Source organism: Petaurus breviceps, unplaced genomic scaffold (assembly GCF_028583685.1).
Source record: "Petaurus breviceps papuanus isolate PSGF00001 unplaced genomic scaffold, PetGlider_PUasm1.0 181, whole genome shotgun sequence".
In the NCBI taxonomy this organism is placed as follows: Eukaryota; Metazoa; Chordata; class Mammalia; order Diprotodontia; family Petauridae; genus Petaurus; species Petaurus breviceps.
Window position 1 is genome coordinate 4,339,395 of NW_027185784.1, and position 16,324 is coordinate 4,355,718.

The window sequence follows — 16,324 nt, forward strand, 5'->3', positions numbered from 1 at the left end:
ACAAATGAGGTTGTGACAAGTATTGGTATTCATTATTTTATCGATGGATTAACAAAACTTAGGGAAGTAATTTTTTTTTTTAAAAGGCATGTCTATGTATCAGAGGAATTGTCTTTTCCTCATTGTAGTATAGTTTCAGATTAGGAATCTTTGAGCATTTTGTCTAACAATAATATTAAGTAATGAAATATTTGCTATTTATTTGAAGGATCAAGGTTTTTCTTAAAATATTTTGTCATTATGTATATGTAGTTTGCTTGAAATATAAATATTACTTGAATAACTTTATTAAAAGTTTCTTCTTAAGGTTAATTAAATGATGTATATCAAAATTTCAATGACCAAAATAGAACATTATCATTCCTTGAACTTAACCAACTGTACTAAAAATAGAAAAAAGAAAAGAAAAAACTGAATATTAGCTATAAAATGTGTTTTTCAACTTTCAAACTACTGTACTAGAATCAATGTGTAAACCATATAAGAAATGTTCTTATCAAAACGGAATCAGACTTATATATTATAAAATTATAACCCATATTCATATGTATACAAAATAAGACTGTTGAAATTTAACAAGGTTTCAAACAAAATAAAGTCATAAACATTTCTTGATAGGCTGTTTCCCTCCTCCCCCTTTCTGGGTGGCTTGTATTTCTTGATAAAGGGTAGAAATAATTACTAGAGAAACAAAAAAAGATGCAAAAAAGCCCAAAGCCAAACAAACAAAGAAAAACCTTCCCACTTTAGACAGACAGAATTGCTTGTCAGTATTTTGGACCTGATTTGATAAACACAAGTTTAATCCACTTCTTCAAAAGGACATGCTGTCAAGGTGAAGGATGCACATCTACTGCTACAGAACTCAATTGATTATCATTTCCTGAAGAAGAGGATTCTTCCACATGGGTCACTTTATCTGATCTTCTTACAGAATGGTGGTCATTGCCAGAACTCTCTTCATTAGCTGATGTGGCAGTAGGTGATTCATTCAACATTAAGACTTGCAAAGATTCAGTACCGTCTTCAACATCTACTTCGATCCCTAGAGCTTTGAGAATGTCACATTTGCACATGGGGCATGTGCCATGGGCTAGAATCCAAGGGTCAATGCAGTTTTTGTGGAAAAAATGTTTACAAGTTAGAATACGCACTATATCATTGGGCTTATATGCTTCAAAGCACACAACACAGCTGTCCCCATTTGGATTTGTTTCCTCATCCCCTTCTTTTAAAACCCGCAGCTGGAGCTGTCCAAAAGCTTTCTTAAGATCTGTTGTTAACTGTTGCCATCTTCTATTTTGAATCCTTGCTACCCAGAGTCTTCTAATATGATAGAAAATGAAGTAGGCCAAGGTAGCAGTTGTGACAATAACAAAAGACACAAAATAGTGATTCATCCAGATGATATGCTTTCTGCCCACCTCGATCATAACAGTTACATGAACTCCTTTCTGAATCAAATGCAAAATCTCTGTGCCTTTTAAGTTGCCAATCATTACTGCAACGATATCTCCGATTCCTTGGTGAGACATGGGAAACACTTGGTTGCCAGTTCCTGGGAAGTTGTAGATGATCACCCCACTGGCTCCATTTTCTGCTGCTATTTTTATTTTCTGTGTGAAAGTACAACCTCCCCGCTCTATGAGGGCAAGCCACGTTTCTGAGTCCTTGGGTTTGCTGAAATTGGTCAAGGGATTACAGGCATTTTGGCTCCTTCCCTCTGGTGGCGCTACAACTCCAGCTACCTTCTTCAAAATGGAGCCTCTTCCAAACACCCCAGTTTCCCCCAACTCAGATAACATCCGGTTCCCCACATGAAATGATATGTTCATGTAAGCAGTCCAAATTGCACTTGCTTTGCAATAATTCTGACTAAGCAGCAGAAAGACAGTGAATACCAAAAGCCAGGAAGAAGCAGCATTGGTTCTCCAACTACCAGTCTTAACTAGATTCATGTCTCCCTTTGCCTAGCAACTTAAGAACCAGCCAAGAAAAAAGAAGTGGCTCCCACATCTGGTGGCAACTAACTTAAAAGAACAGAAAGAAAAGAGTCTTCAAGGGGAAAACACATTCTACTACCCTCCCACATTTTGTGGGGGAAATTCTTGAAGACTTCTTATGAGTCTGAGATGTTGAAGGTAAGAATGAGAAAAACTTTATATTGGAAAAAAAAATCTAGTACCACTAAGTCTCTACAGACAGCTGTTGGGTAATGTGATTGTGACATCAGAGACAATTCAGCCAATCATAAAATGTCTTAGCTCATACTGAAATTTTATTGGCTTGGTTAAGTGTTGTTAGGGGTGATTTCTATATTGTTATATAAAAATTTATTGCTTAGTTACATATAATACTGGCCGGTAGTTAACCTCCAAGGTTATCAACCGAAAATAAAAACAAAATGGGAAATCAACGCATATACCTTGCCTTTAAAAATCTGCCAGGCTGTGACCTAAAGTCATGAAATTGTTTATATTTTTTATGGGTGAAATGAATTCCTCTCTTCTTCGGCACAGTGGTAAAATCAAATGGGTTGTCGTTTTGTTTGCTTTTATGAACAAGTGATCAAGCAAGCAATCTTATAGTCAAATAGAATCAAGTTTAAGGAGATAGAAGCCTCTTATGGACTCAGCCCTGGACTAGACATCAACAGAAATAGGTAAAAATATTTTAATCATGTCTAAAAAACCCACATTCAAATATTTAACATTGTCCTCATTTTGTAGGGCAATGAAGGTATCCTTTTTGATGGATTATTGCTTTTTTAGTGACTGTCTGACTCTCTGGTTATACGTTAAGTAAAAGCAAAAGATATTTTTTAAAAAGGCAAAAAAAAAAACCCCAACAACAACCTATAGTTTCCCAGAAGAAATTGGATATATGGGTCATCAAAGTTATTAATTTTATAATGCGGTGGTAGTAGCGGGGGGGTGGGAAGGATAAAAATGGCCAACATGGATTTAATAGCATAGTGTATTATCAAATTAACAGTGAAAATTCAACCTAAGCAAAAATGTGCCCATTCTGTGTTAGCTAAATATAATTTCAAAGTTAAGAAGGAGCCTAAATTGCTGCATTAGAAGTCAAATGGGACATCAGTAAGAATTCCCCCAAATGAAGCATTTCACCAGCTGTCAGGCTTTCTATTTTTCCATTTTCTTTATTTTCTGTTTTCTTTATATTATTCTCACCTGGCTAAATTCTAGCTGGATTGATATTGATTGTATAGTAAGAATTCAAAATAAAAGGATGACTTTGTGAGGGAACTAAGAAAAACTTTATTGTTGCTACCGTAAACTTATCTAAGTGCTGATGGTCTATTGTTTTCTTTTTACCCTATAGTGTTTTATGTTCACTGTTGTTTTGATGAGACTATACTAAGGCTACATGATCTATCATGAAAAAGGAAAGTCATCAATCTACTCTTGCTCAGTATCTCATTTGACTTTGGTCCTGAATCTTCTGGTGGTTAAGAGTAACATGACTTCATTAAATTAACATGATCCATTAAATTTAGCTATTCGGAAAGGTAGTATAGTTTGATAACACTATGAAAAAGAGAAGATGGTGAAAGGGTACCTAGAGATAAATAAGATTTTGCATTAAGAATGGAAATTTATGAAAATATATGTCATAATAAAAACTAAAATTCATAATGATCAATTTCCAAAACAGGTCATGAAACTTGTCTCATGCCTCCATGCCACTTCCCTAAAATTTGTGTAGATAGATCAACAGGTAACAAAATCTAGAAAGTGATAACTTGTTTTATCAGTCACAAAGATAACATTCATATTTTTAAGGTAAGCTTAATATTTCTCTCTGGTACATAGTCTTTCTGGAAATGTACAGCTAGGCAAAAATAAGATTCTAGGGGGCAAGATGGGGGGGATTTTAATTAGTTGTGACAATGGTATTCTATAGCTGTTCTCAAATAGCTAGTGGTCCAAAGACTGAATCAGTACCAAGGACCATGCAAGTAAAGTTATCTCTAATATACCTCTAGAAGGATGATTTTGGACTCTTACTAGGGACTAGGAGCTATGACCATGGAACACAAGTTCTGGTAAATCCTATCCTAAGTAGCAAAGGCTTTATGTATAGGGTTTAAACAATTATATGTCTTCTGTCCAAGGGATTGACCTTGATTAATTTAGAGAAACGTTAACCAGGATGACAAGAACATTAATACATACACCTGTGTATGTACCTATATCTCTTTATAGAGAAAGAATAAGAGCAAGAGAGAGAATGAAGAGAATATGAGAGAAATGGAGAGGAAGAGAGAGAGGGAGGGAGGATGGGAGAAGGGGGGGAGAGAGAGAGGGGGAGGAGAGAGGGAGGGGGAGGGAGGGAGGGAAGGGGGAGGGAGAGAAGAAGGGGGGAGAGAAGGAAGGAGAGACAGAAAGAAAGAGAGAGAGAGAGAGAGAGAGAAAGAGAGAGAGAGAGAGAGAGAGAGAGAGAGAGAGAGAGAGAGAGAGAGAGAGAGAGAGAGAGAGAGAGAGAGAGAGAGAGAATGAGAGTGAGAGTTCTTAAGGATTCTTTACAAAGAATTCATCAAAAGTTGTAAATTTCCCCCCTGAACTAACTGGTATATGAAATCACTAGCTAGCAAAGCTTCCTCTACTAATACAGTCAGTAACTGTCCTTCCCGTGGCACTGAAGGGTTAGGCTTGCCCAGGCGTCACACCACCGGGAAGTAACAGAAATGGGACTTGAACCCAGGTCCCTTTAAATCTAAGCGTGCTACCTACTTGTGAACTTGAAGATTTTTTTTTTTTGAGGGGGAGGTTTTGTTTTTGGTTACAGCAAATCACAAAGACCATCTATCTGCTTAAAGCAAGGAGGGACTTAGATTTTCAGTGGGGAAGGAAGCATCCCTATTGATAAAATATGATAATGATTCTAGAGGTGAAAGGGATTTCAGAGGTCACCTAGTCCAACCCTCTCATTTTACAATAAAGTAATATGAGAGGACAATTAAATCATCTGACCAATATTTACATAAATATGAAGAATCAGAGGCAGGTTTTGAACCTTAGTACTCAAACTCCAAAGCCATATTCTTCCCACTGCACCTCTTCTCCACCTCAGAATCTTGAAACATTGAAAACTAGCAGAGATAGTAATGTGGTGTGTGCACAGAGGATAGGTAGAAAAGAAAGAGAGGACAGTGGTATCTGTATCACAGAGAAAGCTGGATGAATTAGAAACCAGACTTTTAAAAATTGTAGCATCCAGTTCACTGGGCATGTTTTAGGGCTTTATTACAAAAAGAAGACCATCATCACACATGAGTTTTGACTCTTTTCTATAGAAGTTAATGCTATCAAGATGGATATAAAAAAATGGACACACAAATTTGACTAACTTTTTAGTGAAGCATGGTCTTAGTTTATAAGGAGTTCACTTGTATCTCTAGCTGAAGTGAAACAATAATTCATTCAATACTAGATTCTGTAAGATTCAGTCTCATCATTGGAATGTTTCCTTAGTTCCTTATACTTTAAGAATGTCACATTTGCACATGGGGCATGTCCTATGGGCTAAGAGCCAGGGATCAATGCATGTCTTGTGGAAAAGATGCTTGCAAGTTAAAATGCGCACTGTATCCTTGGGTTTGTACATGTCAAAGCACACAACACAGCTGTCACCATTGGGATCAACTTCTTTGTCCCCTTCTTTTAACACACGCAGTTCCAACTCGCCAATTGCTTTTCTGATATCTGCTTTTATCTGTCGGCGTCTCCTGGTGGCAGCACGGGGCATTCTGGGCCTCCGGCCACAATACAAAAAGAAGCAGGCAATAGTGGCTGCCATAAAGGTAAATAGGGACATGGTATGATGATTCAACCAAGGTATGTGTCTTCTCCCTACTTCAATTATAATTGTCACATGGATTCCCTTCTGAATCAAATGAAAAAGCTCCATGCCTTTCTGGTTGCCTATCATCACTGCAACAACATTTCCTGTTCCTTGGTGAGACATGGGAAAAACCTTGTTGCCAGTACCTGGATAGTTGTAGATGATTACTCCATTTGCTCCCTTCTTGGCTGCCACTTTTATCTTGTGTGTAAAGGTGCAGCCTCCCCGTTCAATGAGGGCCAGCCAGGATTCTGTTGGCTCAGGCCTGCTGAAATTGGTCATGGGGTTACAAGCATTCTGATTCCAACCCTCAGGAAGTACTACTGAACCAGCCACCTTTTCCAGAGGAGAATGATTTCCAAATACTCCAGTTTCTCCTAACTCTGATATGATTCGATTTCCTATCTGAAATGTTATGTTCAAGTGGGCAGTCCATATTGCTTTTCCTTCTGAGTCAGGAAGGCTAAGGAGTAGGAATATGCTGAGTCTCAATAGCCAAGATGCAAAACTTCGTTTCCAAGAAGTTGTCCTAAATAGCCTCATTTCTCCATTTGCCTGGCAACCACCAAACATGAAAAACACAAAATATTAACAAAATGCAAAAGATTAAGTATTTGGCTTCAATTTCTGGCAATGGCTAATTAAAACAATGATATGTAAAAGGTCTACATGGAACCAAGACATCCCTCCTCCCTTCAGTGTTTTTATTTTTAGAAGATTTTCATAATGAAGCACAAAGAAAAGGTCTTATTACGATGTGATTTCACAAAAATTATGGCCTATTAATGTCAAAATTGTGACCTCAGATATACTTAAACCAATCCATGAATTTATTTTAGCTCTTTGCATACTGTTGTCCTATTATTGGATAAGTAGCAATAACTAAAAAATCTTTTATTTTATCATTTAGATCATGTTATAATAGGATATGTAAAGAAGAAAAAAGATGTGAGTTCCTTGGACAGTGCCAGCATACTGCACATTGAGCATGACACTTAATCCTTCTAAACATTATTTTTCTATATCTGAGAGACAATCATTATCTATTCACAAGGCATCTGCATGTCTATATGGAATTAATCATACATCAACAGATCTCATCAAGAGCTCCAAACTGTCTAATAAGGGAGTGGTTTTAAACAAGAGAGGCATAAAATAGCCACTCCCTACTCCCTTTCCCTCTTTCAACATTAAGTGCTAATCACAGGCATAAAGATATTGAGATGATGAGAAAACCAGGGAAGACTTACCTGGTTAGGTTGATTTATTGCCATTCTGTCAAGTAAATCTGTCTGTTTGGCAGTCAGTGGGTACTGTGCTACTACTATGACATTGCTGCTAACTACAGTAGTCTTTACTGGTTTAAAGTAGGATTGCTTTCAGTTTGAATCCTCACTTCAAATCAGTCTGCTATGAGAGACCCTACCAGGACTTTCAAGTCTCCTAGCAACATTCATTGGATTATGCATGCCTCTCTAGTACATACAATGTCACAGTCCATCAGAGAGGATTGTAATAAGTGGGAAATACAGAGGACTGGGAGTCAAGGTCACCATAGGGTAGTGTAAAGAACACTGGCTTTTGATGTGGAGGACTTATGGTCAGTGCTTGAACTGCAACTCTGCCTCTTTAGGCCTCAAGTTCTTCATCAAGAGAATGAGGTGATAGTGCTCATTGAACTCTCAGGCCCTTTCCAGCTCTAAATTGTGAATTTATGAGCCTATTACCTGGGTTCTAGGACAAGGTTAGAGACTAACCACATTTAAGACTTTGGATGACTTACTCAATCTCTGTGGGGCCGCAGTTCTCTTATTTGTAAAAGCAATGGAATTGGATTTCTGACCCTAAAATTCAGTGATAAAACTTATCAACAAGAATAATCATTGCAGAGTATCATACCAGAAAGCACTGAATTACAAACAAAGTTTACCAAATATGAAGACGATACCACTCACCACAAATACGAAATAAGATTACTTCTCCCAAGGCAAAGAACAGAAAGCTCAGTTATTTGTCCTAGGTTGTTGGATTTCTTTTTTACATATTAAAAGATTTGGGGCAGTTTCAAGGAATCTTCTTTTTTTTAATGCTTTATTAACTTCTGATTTACATCACTCGTTTCCGTCAGATTTTGAGTTACAAATTTTCTCCCCGTTTTTCCCCTACCCACTGCCCCAAAATAGCAGTCCCACAGGATATCCCCTCCTCCAATCTTCTCTCTCCCATATTTTCTCCCATACCCCTTTCTACTTTTCCAGTGGATCTCTATGCCTCAGTGCCTGTATATCTTTTTTCCCAATTACATGTAAGATGGTATTAATAATAGTATATATATATACATATATATATATACACACACATACATACATATATATGCATATATATTTGAATATTTGATTTTAAAACTTTCAATTCCAGATTCATTCCTTTCCTTCCTTGTCACCCACCATTACTGGGAAGATACTCAGTTCAGTATAGGTTGTACATGTGTGGCTAATGCAAAACAATAACATAGTAGATATATTGTAAAAGACTGACTATATTTCCCTCCCTTTGATCCCACCTCCCACTTGTTTTTTCTCTACTTTGATCCCATCTATTTTCAAAAGTGAGTGCTTCCAACTTCCCTCCCCCCCAGCCTACCCTCCCTTTTATCATCTCCCCTCTCATCCCCTTCGCCCCCTATTCTTCTGGAGGGTGAGATACCCTATTTAGTGTGTATTTCACTCCCTCTTCAAGCCAAATTCAATGGGAATAAGATTGACCCAATCCCTTTCGCCTTCGTATTCTTCCTCTCCATTGTAACCATTTTCCCTTGCCTCTTCTGGATGAGATAGTTTACCCCAATCTGTCTCTCCCCATCTCCTCTCATTATATTCCTCTCACCTCTTAATTTCACCTTTTAAGTATCATTCCTTTCTGTTAAATTGGTCCTGTGCCCTCTATCTATGTATACCTGTAAACATATATACACACATTCACATATGTGTTCATATGCCCATATACCCTCATATATATATATATATATTTCTAATCCCTTCAACTACTGAGAAAAGTTTCATCAGTTACAATTATTGTTTTTCCATTTAGGAATGTTAAGAGTTCAACTTTGATAAGTTCCTTATGATTCCTTTTCCCTGTTTACCTTTTCATGCTTCTCTTGCTTCTTGTATCTGAATGTCAAATTTTCTATTCAACTCTGGTTTTTTCAGCAAGAATACTTGAAAGTCATCTATTTCACTGAATGACCATATTTTCCCCAGAAACATGATACTCAGTTTTGCTGGGTAGGTGACTCTTGGTTTTAATCCCAGCTCCTTTGCCCTCTGGAATATCATATTCCAAGCCCTTCGATCCTTCAGTGTAGAAGCTGCCAGATCCTGGGTTATTCGGATTGTGTTTCCACAATATTCAAATTGTTTCTTCCTGGCTGCTTGTAATATTCCCTCCTTAATCTGGGAATTCCGGAACCTGGCTATAATATTCCTAGGAGTTGTCTTTTTGGGATCTTTTTCAGGAGGTGATCGGTGGATTCTTTCAACCTCTATTTTGCCCTCTGGTACTAAAACATCGGGGCAGTTTTCTTTGAGAACTTCCTGGAGGATGATTTCTAGGTTCTTACTTTGGTCATGGCTTTCAGGAAGTCCCATAATTTTTAAATTATCTCTCCTGTATCTATTTTCCAGGTCAGTGGTTTTTCCCATGAGCTATTTCAAATTGCCTTCTATTCTTTCATTTGTTTGGATCTGTTTAACAGCATCTTGATTTCTCATAAAGTCATTAGCTTCCATTTGCTCCAATCTAATTCTGAAGCAATGATTCTCCTCATTTAATTTTTTTAGATTCGTTTTCCATCTGGCAGATTCAGCTTTTTAAGGCATTCTTCTCCTCATTGCCTTTTTTGGGCCTCCTTTGCCATTTGAGTCAGTCTGTTTTTTAAGGTATTCTTTTCCTCAGTCAGGCTGTTGACTCTCATTTCGTAATTTTCTTGCATTGTTCTCATTTCTCTTCCCAATTTTTCATCCACTTCTCTTATTTGGTTTTCAAAATCTTTCTTAAGGTCCTCTATGGCCTGTAACCAGCTTGTATTTTTCTTTGAAGCTTTTGGTGCAGGAGTTCTGACTTCACTGTTTTCCTCCTGTTCCATAGTTTGCTCCTTTTTGTCCCAAAATAGGAGTGTATTGTTGGAATCTTCTGTCTGCTTTGTTTCCTTTGCCTGGTCATGTCGCCCCTCAGTCACTTGACCCCTAGGCTTTTTGCCACAGTAGGACTCTGCCACCAGACAGGGGAGCTTTTGGCCCAGAAGCTGGGGTTTTCTCAGCTGCTGGAGGTATTAGATGGGTGCCCTCTCTGAGGTCTCCACACCCTCTGGCAAGCTGGACAAAAACCCCAGAACCTCCACCCTAGACTGCAATCCAGATCCAAGCAGGTTAAAGCAAGAGCGATCACCCCTCAGACTGGTGCTTGGTCCCCCACACTCTGCAGGCCAAGAGCTGAAGCCTCCACTTGGCGGTGGCTGGCTGTGCTGTCGTCTCAGTGGCTTTTCACCCTGGGGGTAAAAGCCATGCACTCCCACTTACTGGTCCCAAAGTCCAGACTGTACTGACCTCTCACTTTGTCCTTTGCATCTATGTGTTGATAAATCTGGAAACTGCCACAGCTACTGCTGCTCTGGAGTCCCTCTGGCCAGGGGCTGGTCAGGCCTGCCCTGGGGCTAAAGCCTCGGGTAGGGTGGTCTCGGCTCCCAGAGTGCTGTGCTGGATTCCTGCCCACCTGCCAGGCTCCTCAGCTGGAGGCTAGCTTCTCTGTGTCATTTTGTGGGTTCTGCAGCTCCAAAGTTTGTTTAGAGTCCCCTTTTTACATGGATTGGGGAAGGTGGAAGCCAGAGCTGTGGGAAGGTCGGGCTTCTACTCCATCATCTTGGCTCCCCGACCCCCAAGGAATCTTCTTAAATGATTGTAAACTGTTTATTGGACTTATCCCTACCATATTCTTCAGTCTGAATCTGACAGACACTTATTTGCTTATATGGCCTTTCGAAGATCACAACTACATCTCAACAAAAATCTAAGTCTTAATTTCTTCATATATAAAACAAAGATAATAACTTCTACCTGTACTTGACAGGGAATTGTTGAAGAATTTATTTACATATATACAAATTAAGATTCCCCTTTTATCCTTCAAAATGTTCCCCTCACTTTTAGATATAGTGACCTCTGACTGAACTCATCTGCTCCCTCCCCTCAAATCCCCTTATTTGTCTTTATCAATCCAAGTGCTAATTCACCAGTGGGCACCTATTTTGCAAGATCCAATTGTGGAGCTGGTTCCCAGAAAAAAAAAAAAAGAATTAGATTATATATATAAGAAATACAGCTCTGGTCTAGTTCAATGAAGCCTCCAAACAGATTTAAAAGATGTTTCTGGGAGTTTCCCATTTCAGGCCACCCACCTCACAGAAATGCTTTTGGGGCCTCCATTTGTTGTTAAAAAGTATAAATTGTCCTTTCTATCACTTCAATAAAATCAATATTTCTATCCATTGTGGCTCACATTACCATGGTGTTCAAATTCCTGAACTCACACCCATGAGCTTTATCCTCATAGATTAAAACAATGGTGACTCATACAATTATAATAAAGATCGAAGGAGAGAAATTCATGCAAGGTAATTTATAAAACTTAAAGTGCTACATAAAGCATATATTAAATATTGTTGAAATTATTATTGTTTTATTTCAAAATTGAATTCAGATAGGAATGGTTTTTAGACAAATAATTATCCTTTTTATGTTTAATGTTGTTAATAGTATTATATTATTTTCCTCTATTTTGATGGAGTTCAGATGGAACTGAGGATAAGATAGGTTTGAGAATCAATCATAGAATCATAGACCTAGTGCTGGGACAGTTTATCCTGCTACTGTTCCATGGTTTTAAATATTCTGTGGACTACTGAACAACTGGATACAATGACTGCTTTTTCATAACTGAATAAGACCATTAGATTGTAAGCTCATTTGTAAATTCCCTAAACACAACTCTGGAATATCTCTAGTAGCAGAGTACACAACTTGTCACTTTTTTACACATGGTTTTAATTTCTTTCACTAGGGCTTCCTGTTTGGAAATGTTTTTATTCCATGTAATTTGGTACTCTATTAAAATGTTGTTCTTGAAGTTTTGTGGATCAAAATTTTTGATTGTGAGTAACATGTGAGTAACAGTTATATCTACAATTCTGACCTATGTTCTCCAATGGGTTATCTGTTGAAGTCTCAAGAATATTCTGAGGTTTTGATGAGTAGTAAGGAGAATTTATCATTTTTTAGTTTATAAAGGATACCAAGCTTCTGACATATAATTCTAGCTTGATGAACCCTATGTTTCATTAATGTCATAAATGTTTTTGCTTCTAACTCTGTTGTTATGTAACTATGCTAAAAGTATACATTAAGACTTTGCAGTGTTAAATATTGTCTCTTTTAAGTTTAAACTTCAGCATGTGAATCATACACAGTCTCAGCTTCTCTTGGATATTTTTGTACTTGATATGTGTTTCCTGAAGAAGTCCAAAGTATTTTAAAGTATTAATAATTTAATCTATTTTTTCAGGCTGACCTCCATATTCATACTCAAACCCAGTCCTTGGTACATTTTACATGTATTGAAACAGAATGACATTTTGATGTCAATGGAGAATGTTTCCAAAAGATGAGGTTATTTACTATGTTTCCATTGGGATCATATAACTTCATGGCAGCTATCATTAAGTAATAAATATAATTTTATGACTCATTGAACTTGAAAGTCATGCTCAATATTATCCAGGAGTGATGATGATGGGTTCAAGGCTAAGCAGCTCCAAAGTGGGCTTAGTTCCCCTGGAAGATATCACTTTTCTAGCTTTTGTTCCTGGCATTAATGGTGCTGATAATGTTTTAAATAAAGAACAGTTTCCATGGGGATATCAAATACTTTATTATTCTCATTACACTTAGATCTATTTTTATTTTCTATCAAGTCCAGTAAGCATCTACTTACATTGTGCCAGGCATTGGGCTAAGTGCTGGAATAGAAACAACAGCTAACATTTATTTAGCATTTAGTATTTTCTGGGAAAGTACTTTATATTATTGTCTCACTTTATCCTCACAACCATACTAGGAAGAAGGTGCTATTACCTTCCTGATTTTAGAGATGAGGAAAAGAGAGGTTAAGTGACTCACCCACGGTCACAAAGTCAGTATGTTTCTGAGGCCAGATTTGAACTCAGATCCTCGTAACTTCAGTTGCCCAAGAAAGGTAAAAACAGTCCTTGCCTTAAAAGTCCCAACAATCTAATTGCTATGTCATGAGTGTGGAACTTACTCAAGCCATGACTAAGTCATGAATGTGAAACTGACTCAAATGCCCTGATTTAATCACTAAAGACATTTTAAATTTCACAGTGGAAAGTACTAGACATACAAAGAAAGGCAAAAAAATAGTCCCAATTTCAAAGCAGCTTGAAGTCTAAGGGGGGAGACAACATAAAAACAATTATTTATAAACAAAATATTTAACAAGGTAAACTAGAGAGAATTAAAGGCTTCTTGCAAAAAGTGGCATTTTAGTTGGAACTTGAAAGAAACCAGAGACACCAGGCATTAGAGAATCCTCTGTATGACAGAGAGCCACTGAAAATTCCAGGAATGCAGAGATGGAGTGTCTTACAAGAACAGCAAGGAGGCCAGCGTCACTGGATGACAGAGTATGTGGGGGGATTAAAACATGAGAAGACTGGAAAGCTTCCCAGTGGTGGTCAGGTTAAGAAGGATTTTGAACTCCAAAGAGAGGATTTTATATTTAATTGTGTGAGTGTCGGGGAGCTACTGAAGGTTACTAAATTGAAGGTGTGTGAAGAGGGGGAGGGAGGTGTGTGTGTGTGTAACATGATCAGAAATGCAATGCAGGAAGATTAATTTGACAGCTGAAAGGGCAACAGACTAAAGGGGGCAGAGAGGTCGGGAGGTAGGGAGGCCTTGAGGTAGGGAGACCAAACCAAAGGTAATATTGCAATAATCCAGGCTTGAGATAATAAGGGCTTCCTCCACACTAAGGTGATGGCAGTGTCAGAAGGAGGCATACTTGAGAGACTGTACACTTAAACTCTACTTTGTCCTTGGAAATTTGGGAAACGCGGGTAGAACTCAGGAAGATTCAGCAATAGGAAACTGGACACTAGAGAGTGGAGATTCAGGCAAGAAGTTCAACCAATAAAGAATAGAGTACACAACACAGACAATGCTCAGAGATCTGTTTTTAGAATGTGTTTCCTACAAACCTAGGTTTTTAGTGACAAATACTGTCCTAGGCTAGGCACCAAGGATACAAAGACAAACAATATCACAGTCAGTCTTCCTTTCAGGGAGCTTACATTCTATAAAAAGAAGCAACACATTCATCTCTAAGTATACACCAAGAACATACAAGGCAAATACAAAGTAATTCTAACTGTACTAGCCACTAAAGAGATCCAAAAAAGTTTCATGTACTAATAATAGCATTTGAATTGAACTTTGAGGGAATCTAGAGATATGAAGAGGGAGTGAATTTTCCAACACAGAAGAAAAAGATGGAATGTTTTGCACAGGAACAAGGAGAGAACAAATTTGATGGCACACAGAGTGTGGGAAAGGAAATAATGGCTAGTAAGCAGGGAAAGGTAGGTTACAGCCAGACTGCAAAAATCTTACAATGTTAAATAGAGGAATTTGGCCTTTATCCTAACTACTACTAGTCACTGGAGACTTTTTAAGAAGGGAGGTGATAAGGTCAGATCTGTGTGGGCTTTTAGAACTATCACAAGCCAAGAAACCCAGTCACTGAGAATTCAGGGACCACATTCAGAATGTGACAGACAGCAAGACCAAATCATTGCTCAGCCAGGAAGCTGCTGATAAAGTACCCTTCATCTCCTCTCTTATGAACGTGGGGAAGGAGTGAATCCCAAAATGGAACGTTAAGGAAGCTTAATTGTCAGTGTTAGAGGGATATATGGGCAGAGAGCCATTAGATGGTCTTAGCATTTTCAAATTCTGAGATGCTTATTTTTAACATTAACTGTATTTGACATAGCACCACCTTTCAAGATCGCTAAGAACTCTGGAAATTCATTTATTTCTAAATATATTGGGAAAGAACAGCAAAAAGAGCTGCAGGTAGGTTTCAATGGCTTATCTCTTACCTGGAATGTCCACACTTAGGGAAGCTGAATTTTTTCAGAAGTGTGACCTATCTAGTTCTTAGCACAGGAATGGGGAACCTGTGGCCTCCAGATCACATGTGGCCTTCTAGGTCCTTGGGTGCAGTCTTTTGACTAAGTTCAAGTTCTACAGAACAAATCCTTTTATTAAAGGGATTTTTTTTTGTAAAGTTTAGATTCAGTCAAAGGCCACACTTGAAGGCCTAAAGAGCCACATGTGGCCTCGAGGCTGTACGACCCCTACCCTAGCATTTGTTTATGGCATAGAATGCTGCTATTCTATGATAACTGTGGAGATGATTAGACTACGTTATACTGGACACAGAAGGGACAGGTCATTTTTGGACTTCTCTACTTCACAACCATTTAGATGAACACTATTTCAAATGATACTTTCACTACACACACACACACACATACATACATGCATGCATGCACACACATGCACATACACTAAAGAATGTGTTTCCTACAGTTCTACTAATGACAGCACTGGAAAGAGTTCTAAAGATTTTAAGTTTTTCTCTATATTGATATCATATAAATTGCTATCTTCAAAGTGGCAACCAGGTTCAAATGAGATTGCAAACTATTTATTCCACCTCACGGACAAGGATATCTTTACTCAATTAGGGATCTCCACAAACCACGAGCTCTTTTCTCCCAACAAAAAGTAATAATGTGGTTCTAAGTTTGTTGTTGTTCAGTTGTTTTAGTTGTGTCCAACTCTTCGTGACCCCATTTAATGTTTTCTTAGCAAAGATACGGGAAAGGTTTGCCATTCCTTCTCCAGTTCATTTCACAGATTAGGAAACTCAGGCAAACAGGGTTAAGTGACTTGCCCAACATCACACAGCCAGTAGGTTTCTGAGGCTCGATTTGAACTCAGGTCTTCCTGACTCCAAGCCTGGCACTCTATCCACTATGCCACCTAGCTTCCTTGTTCTAAGAATATAGTTTTTCCTTTCACATCATATCTTTCCCCATCCCAGTTTCAATATATCATGGGTTAACATAAGAATTTGGGGGAGTTTTGTGGAAGCTACAAATGATACACAAAGGTCAGCAGATGCCATAGAAAAAGTTTGGAAAGTCAGAAATGCATAAAGTACATTAAAACAGTATTTTATAATATCAACATATTTTATCTTTTAGTACTATAGTACTAAATAATTCATACTTCTCTCATACAAAGGGAGGGCCAAA

At 38.0% G+C, this 16,324-nt stretch overlaps 3 protein-coding genes across 5 annotated transcripts in view; all 3 read right to left on the reverse strand.

Moving 5' to 3' along the window:
• The window catches only part of CADPS2 (calcium dependent secretion activator 2), a 729,035-nt gene that overhangs the window by 495,193 nt on the left and 217,518 nt on the right, over positions 1 to 16,324 (reverse strand). The window lies entirely within an intron of this gene.
• Positions 831 to 2,088, reverse strand: RNF133 (ring finger protein 133). The gene has a single exon (XM_069087017.1). It carries the CDS (start codon positions 1,956 to 1,958, stop codon positions 831 to 833), a length of 1,128 nt encoding a protein of 375 aa, XP_068943118.1. The 5' UTR covers positions 1,959 to 2,088.
• On the reverse strand, positions 5,503 to 7,163 carry RNF148 (ring finger protein 148). The gene is made up of 2 exons (XM_069087018.1): positions 7,119 to 7,163; positions 5,503 to 6,423 (listed from the first exon to the last, which is right to left on the reverse strand). The coding sequence occupies exons 1-2, from the start codon at positions 7,140 to 7,142 to the stop codon at positions 5,503 to 5,505; spliced, it is 945 nt and encodes a 314-aa protein (XP_068943119.1). The 5' UTR covers positions 7,143 to 7,163.

What these genes read in the sequence shown, in the direction of transcription:
- RNF133 (XM_069087017.1), bottom strand. Translation starts at nt 1,958, where the DNA reads ATGAATCTAGTTAAGACTGGTAGTTGGAGAACCAATGCTGCTTCTTCC.
- RNF148 (XM_069087018.1), bottom strand. Translation starts at nt 7,142, where the DNA reads ATGGCAATAAATCAACCTAACCAG. An exon ending in CAATAAATCAACCTAACCAG is followed by an intron (nt 6,424 to 7,118) that starts GTAAGTCTTCCC and finishes GGTGGTTGCCAG; the next exon opens with GCAAATGGAGAAATGAGGCT.